General features: G+C 37.2%; 1 protein-coding gene across 4 annotated transcripts in view; it reads left to right on the top strand.

Annotated features, from left to right (window-relative positions):
• The window catches only part of Mbd5 (methyl-CpG binding domain protein 5), a 142,061-nt gene that overhangs the window by 119,017 nt on the left and 8,680 nt on the right, over positions 1-14,364 (top strand). For 3 of the 4 annotated variants that reach the window (XM_090342858.1, XM_090342856.1, XM_090342857.1), the window contains one exon: positions 9,028-9,101. In XM_090342858.1, coding sequence (XP_090198984.1) covers positions 9,028-9,101 — 74 coding nt within the window. Of the gene's footprint in view, positions 1-9,027; positions 9,102-12,178; positions 12,222-14,364 lie in introns of those variants that run through there. The other variant, XR_016537261.1, reaches the window with a different exon arrangement.

The following is a 14,364-nucleotide window of genomic DNA, read 5'->3' as shown; positions in this document are numbered from 1 at the left end:
TTCTGAAGTTTCTAAGAGGATATCCTAAGGGACATGATTTCTAAGCATCAAAGACTACATGAACATAACCTAGAAATGAGGAGAGGAAAGGTAGTGCATGGCAGAAAGAACATGGACTTTAGGCATTATATAAGTTAAATCCAAGATCTACCAGTTAAATTAGTCTCATGTACTCTCTGAGGATTATGAGCTCCTCACCTCTCAAGTGGGAATATCAATTCCTACTCAGACATTTTAACAACAAAATGAAATACCAAAAAAGCAGCCTAGTAAAAATTAAAGTAGTTTCTCTTGTTCTCTAAGACAGTTGTGTTAATTTGGATGCCACCAATTCAGTAAAATTAAGGTAACCGATTTTAGGGGTTTTTTTAATGCATACTCCAAATGTAGAGAATTTATAAACCAGTTGAGGCCAAAGGGATTGTAAAGAATATATTGGTAAGTGAAATAATTTATGACAATTTTCACAAACTTCATTTTATGGCATACTAATTTGGCATATCTGATTATAAGGTACTATCAAGTGTTAGTTTCAAGTAGGATTTCTCCCTGGTCAGAGCATTTTACATTACTCAGTTTGTTGAATAAAAGTTTTTCTTCCCTCCATGTTTTTAGGAAGAATCAAATCTGCTGGGCAATAGTGGCTCATGCCTATAATCCTTGCTGCTCAGAAGGCTGAGATCTCAAAATTACAGTTCGCTATGCAGCATGGGCAGGGAATCCATGACACTCTTATAAAACTACCAAAATTCCAGAAATGGAACTGTGGATCGAGTGGAAGAGTGCTAGCCTTCAACAAAAAAGCTTAAGGATAGCACCCAGGCCCTGAGTTCAAGCCCCAGAACCAGCACACATGGGCTTGCATGTACATATGTGCACACACACACACACACACACACACACACACACACACAATCAACTCAGGCTTTCTCTGACCTTCCTAACTTCTCATTACCCACACATTGCTATTAATTAGTAAAAAATCATCTGTAGAACAAACTTGGCCTGAATCATATGTATACTCCTAATAGTAAAAATTGTGGCAATTCTGTGACATGAGGATAGTTACATCTCTTTAGTAGTATTTTTTCCTTGGTTGTCAAGTTTCTAGTGAAGTATGTTCTAGAATAGTTATACTGTTCTAAATATAGTCATGCAAGCTTCTTTTTGAGTCACAAATTTTTATCATTTGTGGTTTAGTGGTCAAGAATAACAACTTAGTGCTGGGCCCCAATATGCAGTGCTGGCCAGGCAGATGGCTTTCCAGATTCAAGGAATCCTTGAAAAGACAATAGCTACCCCTGGTAAAACATGTATGTGCCATAATGACACATTTTATGAAGCCATTGTTACTTATTGGAGAAATGGTTATCTTTCTGTAGTTATTTCACTAATTATTCTAAAGTAAAAATGCTTCTTTTCTTTTCTCCTTTTTTTGTCTGTCATAAAGTTGAACTTGAGGCCTGAGCACTGTCTCTGTGCTCTTCAGCTCAAGGCTATTGCTTTCCCACTTTAGCTACAGTGCCACTTCTAGAAAGTGCCTATTTTCCAAAATATATTTCATAGCTTTCTTCTGCCACTATGGATCTTATGCAAATTAGCCTAAGAGGGTTCTTCCTCACGTAACAATAATCAAATCATTGCCACATGCTGATGGCTTACATCTATAATCCTAGCTACTCAGAAGGCTGAGATCTGAGGATTGCATTTCAGATCTAGCCCTGGCAGAAAAGTCTGTGAAACAGTTATCTCCAATTAACTACCATAAAAGTGGACATGGTGCCGTGGCTCAAAGTAGGAGAGCACTAGCCTTGGGCTGAAGAGCTCAAGGACAGTGCCCAGGCCCAGAGTTCAACCCCCATAACCAATCAAAACATGGAATTCTTGATTTTCTTTTCTTTTTGTTTTTTGTTCTTTATCCCCCAATCTCCTTCCCTCCTCCCTTTCTCCTTTGTTCTTTATATTTCATTGGTCTTACAGCTGATGTCTTTTCTGACCTTTAAAAAAAGTTATTCACACCTCCCTAGAATCACACTTTGACTTTTCCACATGATTGTATTTGATAGATAGTAACAAAAATGGCTCCATGAATGGTTGTTCAAATCAGACAAAACTCATCCCTATTAAAATTCATAATAGGGCCGGGAGTTTGGCCTAGTGGTAGAATGCTTGCCTCTCAGTAACACATACACAGAAAAAGCCAGAAGTGGTGCTGTGGCTCAAGTGGTAGAGCACTAGCCTTGAGGAAAAGCCCAAGGACAGTGCTCAGGTCCTGAGTTCAAGACCAGAACTGGCAAAAACATCATAATAAAATCCATCTAGGGCATGGTCTTTCTGTACTTGAGTTCCACATCACATACCTTTGGATGCTGTAGGTGGCTTTTTTCATGTTCTGGGGATGTGCAATTTAAGAAATTGTACCTGGGCTGGGTAGTGGAGGCTCACACCTATAATCCTTGCAACTCAAGAGGCTGAAAACCAGAGCATTGAAGCCAATGTGGGAGAAAAGATTGAATAGACACTATCTCTAAAATGATCAGCAAAAACACCAAACCGGAGGTGTGGCTCAGGTGTGTGGAGAGCCAATGGAACAGGAGCAAGTGCTAGGCTCTGCATTCGAACCCCAGTACCATGGTTTAAAAAAAAAAAGAATTGAGCCTATGGACTCACTTTAAGAGCTGTGTCTTCCTGTGGTATTTATACAAATTATTTTGAAGACTATTCTTTGTGTGCTTGATTATCGGTATCTGCTAATTTGTAATTTTTGGTACTATAATTCTGTGTTGTTAGCATCCTATCTTCTGTACTACTGTTACAAACCAATCACCTTCATTGGACTCAGTCACCATCAACAATATTTGGACTGCATTTTGGCTGGTAGTATGACAGGGCAATCAGTGCTCAGTCAGCACCAGGAACTCCTTGAAAAGAGAACAGAATGGATTTCAGATGCAATAAGAAAGATACAATCAATTCTGGGAAAGTCAATTCCTAATCAAAATTTGAAAAATAAATAAGAATCAACAACTAGATAAAGCCAAAAATGTGATTATCAAGAAAAAGACCAAATAGTGAAAAGGTAGAGTAAGCCTATATGTAGACTTTACTGAGATGTATGGTGAAATATCATAAACTATTTTTTCAGCTCAAAGTTTAAATAGGAGTTATGAATCCTATCTCCTCTAACACAGGTAACTGAGATCTAGCAGATTACAAGTTCACAATGTTCACTTGTCAATGTAATTTTTATATAGAGATAGCAACAAATGGAATCGCAAATCTAAGGCAAGTGCATGCTTCTGTGACTGAAACTTTTAAACAATGTATTCATAGAAAGTTGAATTTATTGAAAACGTAATTCTCATGTATTGTGTGAGTTGATATGAAATTTTCATCTTATTCACCTCCTATAGTATAATTCAGTAGTGCTGAAAAGTACTGCTATCCCAGGCAAACAGGAAAAAAGGTTCAGGAAAATGTCCCAGATAAAATAACTGGCCAAATTGTAATAATGTGGATCCGAGTAATTTATTTGAAAATACTTTGATTCACTTAATAGAATTCTCCAAAAATAAATATTATTGCTGGAATAATAGATTTGCCCATTTTTCCACAAATGAATCAACTTTTTACCCTAAATTCTTTATGTCATTAATTCCAATTCTTTCAAAAACATTGTAATAATTACACAGAGGTTATCCCATTTGGAGAAATTTTTTTAAAAATATTTGCAATTATTTTAAATATTGACTTAAGTTTTTGTTTTTGTTTTTGTTTTTGCCAGTCCTGGGCCATGATCTCAGGGCCTGAACACTGTCCTAGGACTTTCTCAAGGCTAGAGCTCTACCACTTGAGCCTTAGCACCACTTCTGGCTTTTTTCTATGTATGTGGTACCAAGGAATTGAACCCGGGTCCTCGTGCATGCTAGGCAAGCACTCTACCACTAGGCTAAACTCCAGGCCCCTGACTCAAGTTTTTATAACTAATATGCTTTGTATTTGCTTATTGCTTCAAAACTATATTTCCTACTTTTATTTACTAGAAAATATTCTGTAAATTCATTTACTAATTTATTCAGTTCTCTAATATTTTATTGGGCATTTATACACTGTGAATTATTAGATTCACTTGAGAATTAAAATGATTTCTTTATTATTATGCTACAATATCATATATATGAAATGATAGTGATGTTGATTTTGTTGTTGTTGTTTGGGGAAATTGGGAGTTTTGTTTTTGTTCTTATTTTGTGCCAGTTCTGGGGCTTGAACTCAAGGTACTACTCTTGAAATCAGAGCACTACCCTTGACCTTTTGTGCTCAAAGCTAGAACTCTACCACTTGAGCCACAATTCCACTTCTGGCATGTGCGTGCGTGCGTGTGCGTGTGTGTGTGTGTGTGTGTGTGTGTGTGTGTGTGTGTGTGTGTGTTTCTATGCACGTGCTTAATTGAAGATAAGAGTTTCCCCTACTTTCCTACAAAGCCTGGCTTTGAACCACATTCTTCAGATCCCAGCCTCCTGAGTAACTAGGATTATAGGCATGAGCCACTGGGGCCTGGATAATTTGTGTTTTCAAATATAAACTTATATGGATGTAAATATTTAAAGGTTCATTCATATTTTGTTCAAATTATTCCACATACCACCAGTGGTATAAATGTGTTGGGTGTTTATAAATCACTGTCATATTCGTGGCCTTTTAGGTCCCTTCAATGGTCATAACTTTGTACATCATTACCCCCACTTTACCAAGAACAGAACAGAGATTTAGAGCAGTGACACTACCAAGGAACAAATAATACTCAGTCCAAGCATCCCTAATCATACCCTTCCAACTGTACACCATTCTTCCAACAACAGGGAATTATAGAAATAGAACGGGCAGGTGAAGAATGCAAAGAACTTGAGACTAGTTGTTATGAAATAAGTGCTGTGGCCTGAGCTACATCCTTTGACCTTGGTGTGCCAGTCATGCCCCAGCACTAGATAGAAATGGATTCATAAAGAAAAGTGTTACCAGGGTTTAAAAGCATACAGAGAATTTTGGCATCATGTAGTTAATTGGCATTATGAAGAGAATCTAGAATCATTGATCATTGTGGCTTTTGGAGGGCTTATTGTTTGTTTGTTGTAGTATTGGCGTTTGAACTCTGTGTAAGCTGATGACTACGTGGGTGCTCTACCACTGAGACATACCTCCCGTCCTTTTTTGGGGGGTCGATTGTAGGACTTGAACTCTGAGCCTGACCATTGTCTTGAGCTCTTCAGTTCAAGGCTACCACCACCCTAACCCTTCACCCACAGCTCCACTTCTGGGTTTTTGGTGGTTAATTGGAAATAAGAGTCGGGGACTTTAGTGCCTAGGCTAGCTTTGAACTGTGATCCTCAGACCTCAGCCTCCTGCGTAGCTAGGATTACAGGCGTGAGCCACTTGCGCCCACCATCTCCAATCCTTTTTAAAAAGTTCTATCTCCAGGTGTCATAGATATTGTTACTTTTGAGATACACCACATTTCATTGTGCTGGTGCAAATCAAAGTTAAATTACTAAATATTTAATTTATGCCTTATGAACAAAAGAGCAACCAAGATTCAGCCTTGTTCAAAAAGGCTTGTAATCCCTTACAATATAAGAGTATGAGCTCTGTAAATATGTTTCTAAACCCACTCAACACCCTCTGAGACTATATATTGGAGAATTATTTTGAGAATAAAAAATTCAACATATATGTATTTGGTTATATGGAAAGTATAAGTACATATGTGTTTGTGCACATTCTAGACACCTTTTTATAATTCTTGAATGACCCTGTATAAGAATTTGTAACAAGGCCAGGAGTTTGGCCTAGTGGTTAAAGTGCTTGCCTAGCATGCATGAAGACCCGGGTTCAATTCCTCGGTACCACATATAGAAAAAAGCCGGAAGTGGTGCTGAGGCTCAAGTGGTAGAGCTCTAGCCTTGAGAAAGTCCAAGGACAGTGCTCAGGCCCTGAGCTCAAGCCCAGGACTGGCAAAAAAAAAAAAAAAAAAGAATTTGTAACAAGATGGCCATTACTATTGGCATCATTATTGTTAAGATGAAACCATGTCAGCAGATTATAACTAGACATTAACCCCTCTCTCAATGAGTTAGAAATTGGATAATATATAGAACGCCTAGGAAATAAAAATATAAATCTGCTATTATAGTAGCAGGTATGAGTTTTTAAGTATCTTGAATTATTTGCATCTGTACTGTAAATTTCATAAAAACATTTGAGCATATTTAACCTTTTTGATGTTACATATAGGAACTTGATTTCCCAGTATTTTTTATGTGCAAGTCAACTGAACAGTTTATAAGAAATCTCATTAAATCCTTCAGCATGATTTCTATTTGATAAGAAATTGGAATGTTTTATGAAGTAACTTTAAATAGTTTTTTAAAGTGTTGTACAAATATATGAATATTTTCCCAGGGGAGAAAACCCATAGTCTCTCCACACCTGAGAAAATAAAATAAACTAGATATGTATGATTCTGTTACACAGCAGAAATTCACAGTGGTGTGTACCTTATGTATATTTCAGAAAGCACTATCATTGCTTTCTCTTTCAAGGTCATTGAATACTTTATGCATAATATATAGTTCCTTGTGACAGCACCTAAGATCTTCAGCAGCAGAATCAAATAAAGAAGCTGTAGTAAATAATTAGTTAAGAAAATTCCAAAACAAAATTCAAGAATAAAAATTTGGGTTTTTTTATCATCTAAATTCCAATGAAACTGTAATTTGATTTTAAGTACCTTACACTGTTATATAAATCTCTCTCTCTCTCTCTCTCTCTCTCTCTCTCTCTATATATATATATATATATATATATATATATATATATATATATGTAGTACTTTGTTAGTCCTGGGTCTTGAACTCAGGGCCGTGGTGCTATTCGTGACTGAGTCTTTTTGTGCTCAATGCTAGTGCTCTACCACTTAAACCACAGCACCACTTCCAGCTTTTCTTCTGACTGGTTAATTGGAGATAAGAGTCTCATGAACTTTTCTGTCTGGGCTTTGAACCATGAGCCACAGATCTCAACCTTCTGAGTAACTAACATTACAGGCATGATCCACTGGCACCCTGTCTTATCCTGATTTTTGAGTGTTTGTGTGTATCTGTGTGTGTGTGTGCGTGTGTGTGTCTGTGTGCATATAACATTTGAATGTTGGAGTTAGTATGGAGGAAAGAAATTGAATGCTTTGGAATCAGAAGTTGTGTTTCATTTTTGGCCCTGCTTACCTAAACTCATAAATCTCATCCAAGATTCTAAGAAAGTGCCTTTTTTTTAAATAAAAAAATGCAGGGGCCAAGAGTTTGGCCTAGTGGTAGAGTGCTTGCCTAGCATGCACAAACACCCGGGTTCGATTCCTTGGTACCACATACATAGCAAAAAGCCAGAAGTGGTGCTGTGGCTCAAGTGGTAGAGCTCTAGCCTTGAGAAAGCCCAAGGACAGTGCTCCGACACAGAGCTCAAGGCCCAGGACTGACAAAAAAGAAAATCTTTTGGCTTTGTCTGCCGAGGCTGACTTCAAACCTTGATCCTGAGATTTTAGCCTCCTGAGTACCTAGGATTATATGCATAAGCACTCACTTTGAAGCTGTGCTGACACAGTAAGCAACATTGTTTTTACTTAGATTGATTTTTACAGATTGATAAAAAATAGCAAAGGTTTATAAAGCTGTTTTAATTCATTAGTAGCATGCAAGTTTTCCTCTTTATTGTTTTTTTAGAAATGGTAGGAAAGGCTGAACACACATCCTTATATAAAAACCCCACAGCCACACTTGGTGGCTGAACTCTGGAAAACATGGACTTCACACAGACTGTCAAGGATAAAGCAGGACCAACAGGACAGGGGACAGGCACACAAGGTGTCAGCAGCGCCATTTTCCCACAGCACTGCAAGTTATTCCTGGTCTCTGTCTTCTTGTTTTGTGGCCTCTTCAGGGCCTAGTACATCCCATATAATAATGGTTGTTTTCTTTTAGGGTGTGTTAAACATGTTTTTGTTTTTGTTTTTCCAGTCCTGGGCTTGAGCTCAGGGCCCGAGCATTGTCCTTGAACTTTTTCTCAAGGCCAGAACTCTACCACTTGAGCCTCAGCACCACTTCTGGCTGTTTTCTATGTATGTGGTACCGAGGAATCGAACATGGGTCTTCGTGCATGCTAGGCAAGTAATCTACCACTAGGCTAAACTCCCGGCACCAAACATTATGTTTTTTGATGGGGGGTGTTGTTGTTCTTCTTTTGGTGCTGGTACAGTGGTTTGAACTCAGGGCTTGGGCATTGTTCCTTAGTTCTTTTACTTAAGGCTGGCTCTCTACCACTTTAGCTACCACTCTACTTCTGGCTAATTTGATGGTTAATTAGAGGTAAAAAACTGTGACAGACTTTCCTGTCAGGCCTAGCTTTGAACCATGATCCTTAGATCAGCCTCCTGAGTAGCTAAGATTAAGATTGCAAACAGAAGCCAGTAACATCCAAGCTACAACTTGTGTTTTAATGCTCACGTCAAATCTAACAGGAAGGTAGGTATTATTGTCGTGTTTCACAGGAAGAAACTGAGGCTTACAAATTATATTTCACTCAAACTCTGGTCTGTTGTTCTGGAAGCCCACCCACCTCCCTGACTACCCTCTTGTCATGCCCTGATGGAAATACTATCAGCAATTGCTAAGGAGCCAGCGGAGAAAACAAGCCAAGCCTTCATGAATTAAAGGCTATTTAAATTCCAGGTTTTGCTTTCAAGACATTCTTTATAAAATGTTGATAGTTTCAAAGCCAGTGGTCTTTCATTTCCCCTGGTACTGCAGCTGGGTGCTCCAGCGTGGACTGCTAGTTAGCAAGGACAGCACATGTGGCTGGACAGTAAAGGTTAAAGCTCAACTCCCCTCTCAGCACCTGCTGCTCCAGCAGGGGGGTAAAAGTCATGTTTAATAACTGCAGGTCTGGGTAATGTGATTTGGTCTTCATACCTTCACTCAGGTGGAGCCCGAGAAGTTGAAGACACTCACAGAAGGTTTGGAAGCCTACAGCCGAGCCCGGAAAAGGAACAGAAAGTAAGCATTTCTGTTTTTCATTTAAATTTTCAAGAATATAATTTCCTGATTTTCCTTCAAAAGGAAAGGAAATGTTAATGAATAGGTCCATGTTGTGACCTGCACAACTACTACAAGTACTACTGCTCTTCAGTAGTCATCACCAGAGAAAACCATTATACACAAGCCAAATTAGCTATTACCCCAAACAATTTTTTCTTTGCAATTTATGTACAAACCATATGTGAGATTTGCTTTTCTCATCAGCTCTTTCCCCACTCCATACATCTCCATCCCACTTGTTCAGCAGGAAAGAAGCTATGGTTGATATTTCTTTAAGCTGATAATTAAATATGCTCCAGAAGTTTAGTAAGTCATAAAATTCAAATGCTTTGGGAGAAGGGGCTATTTCACATTGTACATGCATAGAATTTTTTGACAAATTAACCCCTAGTCAAGGGTATATGCTTTGTTACAGCCATGGTATGGACTTTAAAATAGGATTAGAATGACCAGTGGTATGCCTTACATAAAAGACTGCTAGTAGGATTTAGTAATAGGATAAAGCCAGTAAACATCAGTGTTAGGACTGGATGAAGAAGAAAAATTGCAGAATATCTACACCATAAAATTTCCAGGGGACCAGTTGCTGCAGAATTATTCAGCAAAACCCTTTCTTTAGTATAGGGGATCCCCAAAACGTTTCTACCAGTGAAGCAAGACAGTTACTTCAATTATATGCAAAATGCAGTCGGTAACACGGAAATGAAATAAACTCTTCTAATATTTAGGTGCACTGCCTTGAAGTGAATTGAGTTTCCCCATACATTTGTAATGATGCAGTTTTTGAAGGGTATGAGTAAAAAAAACACAATTTTGTAGCAAATTAATAAGAGCATTGTCTAAAGGAATCTTCCTCATGATAAGTAACCATAAATTTAGACTACAGATTAGAGATGTAAAAGAACAGATTGAGAGAAATGCTTTATCATGCTATTGTTTAAGCGGACTGTACTTTAGAATATTTATACACTGCCTTGCATTGCCTTCAGAATGTCTTACATTTTGCCAATGTGATTTCAAAGCTCTTATTTTATTCTGCCAATCACAAGACTAGAATGAATTGCTGAACCCATTTACAAATGAGGACAGTCCGACCCAAATAGCTTAAATAATTAGTTAAAAGTTACATAACTGATAATGATACTGAATCATATCGTTTCTTTATTCATTTATTTGTTCCCACTCTGAAGAAACTAATTTAAAAATCTGTTCCAAGCACAGTGCTATAGTCCTTGAAGCTTACTCTTCAAGGAAAGAGACAGTCAGAAACAAACAATTTAATGGTAGGAATGGCAATGACAGCAATAGATTTGATTTTGAGAACATAGCAAAATGAGAGGAAACTCCATGAAAGAAGTCCTTGGAGATGAGACTTGAACTAAACCTGATATATTACATAGGTATTAACTAGACCAAAGGATGTCAAAACCAAGATGGGATAGGAGGCAAAAGAGAGTTTTTGTTGTTGTTGTTGTTGTTGTTTTTGTTGTTGGTGGTGGTGGTGGTGGTGCTGGTGGTGGTGGTTTGTGTGTGTGTGTGAATGTGTGTGTGTGTGTGTGTGTGTGTGTGTGTGTGCTAGTACTAGGGCTTAAACTCAGGGCTTCAGGCTATCATTTAGCTTTTCCACTCACAGCTGATGCTCTATCACTTGAACCACACCTACACTTATAGCTTTTTGCCCATTATTTGGAGATAAGAGTTTCATGGATTTTTCTGCCTGAACCTGGCTTCAAATCATAGTCTTCAGAGCTCAACGTCCTAAGTAGTAGGGCCACAAGCATGAGCTACTGACTAGAACCAGAGAGAGGTTTTAGATAACTTCAGAAACAGATTTGGAAAGAAAATATCATATACAAAGTCCAAAGACATATGACCAGAGGAATAAGTAGGAAGCAGATTCTAAGGGCTTCCTAGGACCAACACAGGCTTCATCTTAGTAGAAATGCCTGAAGGGGACAGATGATATGATTTCCACTTTACGTAGGGATGGAGTTCAAGGATTAGTACTATGGGTGATCACCTTATGCCAGAGAAGACAAGAGATGATGAAGACCCAAACTAAGAGAGGCAGTGAGAGAAGAGAAGGAATGTGATCAAGACAGATTTAGGAGAGAAAGTTAATAGAGCATGGTGGTTGATTAGAATGTGAAGAAAAGAAAATAATCAAGGACAACTCTTAGTTGCTTAGCTTGGATGACATGATAGGTGTGGAAGCACAGACTGAAATGGGGATCACAAGAAGAAAGCCACTGGGTTCCTGTTTGACTTCCTGTGGAATGGTTCAGACACAAGTCTGAAATGGGAAAAGTAGAATTTGACAAATAGCTGTAATCAAACAGAAAAACTTTAACCAAAGAGTTAACTAATGATTCCAATGCTAGGACACTTGAACATTGCATAGAGATAGACAATGGGAAGATGACCAGAAAGGGACACATCCCAGAGAGAGAGAAGGAAGCAAATTAGCAGAGGTCTAATAAAGCAAGAATGAAAGCTCTCCATTGAATTAGACAGTTTGGAGGCCACTGGTGAGAGAATAATTTTAGTACAGTGGAGAGTGCAACCCACAAAGTGCTGTTGGGTTAAGGACAGAAAAGGAAAATAGAAAGAACAGGTAAATTATTCATTCTCCTTTTCCTCCTTAACCTGAAATGGGAGAATTTTTAAGATAACAAAGAGTTGACTGCATTTGGCAAAGATTTAACAGCATTTGTAAACTAACAGAAAGAAAAAGAAAAAAGAGCAAAGTACCATTTGGAGCAAGAGGCTTATGTTGATTTTGATGGGCAGGGGTTATTGAGACTTGAACTTAGGGCCTGGACATTGTTTCTTAACTTTTTCACTCAATGCTGGTGGTACTGTGCTACTCCTTAAGTTACAGGGCCACTCCTGGGATTTTGCAGATTAACTGGAGACTTTCCTATGCAGGCTAGTTCTGAACTGTGATCCTCAGATGTCTGATTTCTAAGTCATTAGGATTATAGACATGATTGTAGCCACTGGTGCCCAGCTAACAGATTGATTTTTTTATCTAGGTTTAAATCTTATCACTGCTTCATCACAGCTGTGTATTTCTGGGTACGTTGCATAATCTCTCTGAGCCTAAATGCTTTATTTCTAAAAATAAACATTAATTTCTGCAGTAGAATAGTTATAACATTGACGCTAGCAAGAGAGCTTTAACACAGTACTTGACAAATGATAGTTAATAGGTGACTATTTTTATTATAAAGATGCAACTAAAAGAAATTAAATAATGTAATATTTTTTCACAAGTTGAAATATTTTACCAATTAAATGCTTAGATCTTTGGGTAGGCACTTTAATTCTTAAAGTCTTATATGAAACTGGATAACAAATTAATACCTTTAAACTGACATACTAATTTTTATATCCTAATCATATAAAAGTCACACATTCAATGCATTGCTCCAGATAATTTTGTACTTTAAAGCAGAAATAGCTTTACTACTCAAAAAAAACTATAACTTTTTGCATATTTGAGGATCAGATTTTCTGTTTGTATATTAAAAAATGATAACCTGGATTTTAAAAATCAACCACACTTAAATTTTAAAGCTAAGAAATCATACTAAGCTTGTTAAATATTCTTAAATCGATGTACTTTTTCTGAGAATTAGATTTCTATAATCTAGAATTCTTCTATCAGGTCTCACTCAAGTTGATTTGGTCCAACCCCAAATGAGTCACAATCATTCTAAAGTGACAGTTTTGTAAAACAATTTGTAACTGTTCCCTTATATTTTTTGGATCACACAGATCTGTACCTGGCTTAAAAAATAATTACTAAAGATAAGATACTATGTAACAAGACAGGCAATGGAGATGAGGTGGCAGTTATCTCTATTAGTAATTAGATGTGATTATACAAACTTCTCTTGCTTAATCAAGTAGGTTTTATAGTGTCCATTAGTTTAAAAATGTTTATTATTAAATGTCAGCAGGTAATAGCAAAATAGTAGAAGAAACTCCACAGGAAGACCCTCTAAACTGGAAAACTAAATTGGACTAAGTGTTCATTTCATAAACTCATGGAGATTTTTTCTTCCTAATACACTCATTTTTTCCCTGGCTGACTAGCTACTATAAAAACTAGTCTGTGGATCTGGTATCTGAGAGATTCTACCCTTACTTATTGATTGTTGGGATAAATACAAATGATTTCATGCCCCACATATATGTATTATTTTCTCTTCCAAAGGTTGCTATTTCTCTCTCTGTTAACAGTTATTCTAAATATCTGCTGAATAATGATGGGGAAATATTCTAAAATTAGAACTTTCTATTTAACAAGTGAAGTGTTTGAGTCATTTTTATACTTTAATAATATTGTTACTGTGTTTTCTAAGTTGGATACAAATTTCTTGGTATGTGTGTGTGTGTGTGTGTGTGTGTGGAATTATAGTTCTACTTCCAGCTTTTTCTTATTTAATCAGAAATAACAGTCTCGTAGATGTTCTTGCATAGACTAGCTTCAAACGGATCTCAGCTTCTTCTTTTTTTTTTCCCAGTCCTGTGCTTGAGCTCAGGGCCTGAGCACTGTCCTTGGACTTCCTCAGGGCTAGAGCTCTACCACTTGAGCCTCAGCACCACTTCCGGCTTTTTTCTATGTATGTGGTACCGAGGAATCGAACCCGGGTCTTCATGCATGCTAGGCAAGCACTTTAACCACTAGGCCAAACTCCCAGCCGGATCTCAGCTTCTTAAATACTAGTATTATCATGCTTGAGCCACCAGAACCTGGCAAGACTACAGCCTTTGAAAGTTAGTTGCAATTAAGTATATATTTTTATTAATCACACAATTGCAATTTATTTCATCCATTCTGCATCACAAAGTATCATACATAAATAGTTGCAATACTTAAGCTTGGTATAAAGATCAAGTGAGATAATATAAAGATTTAATGTATGTTTGGTACATGGGAAAGTTTTACTAAATAGTAGCTGTTTTGTTATTAGTCTTCAAGGTGAGAGAACCAATTTTCTATTATTATTTTTAGTGGAAAGAAATAGATTTATTCACAGCTACTCTCATAAGTTTTCTCTTGAAATATTTTACCTTCTTTTTAGTCACTTAGAACAGTTGAGGTATTATCTGTTTAAAATCTCTAAGATTTACAATAAAAAAGTTAAATGTTTCCAAACTTATGCTTACACTTACACAAAAGAAGCATTAAGGATGCACCTGTTACATTATT

The sequence above is a fragment of the Megascapheus bottae genome, chromosome 12 (genome assembly GCF_031878675.1).
Source record: "Megascapheus bottae isolate mThoBot1 chromosome 12, mThoBot2.hap1, whole genome shotgun sequence".
Taxonomy (NCBI): Eukaryota; Metazoa; Chordata; class Mammalia; order Rodentia; family Geomyidae; genus Megascapheus; species Megascapheus bottae.
The sequence above is the reverse complement of the archived record's forward strand: the minus strand, read 5'-3'. Positions and strand labels throughout refer to the sequence as shown.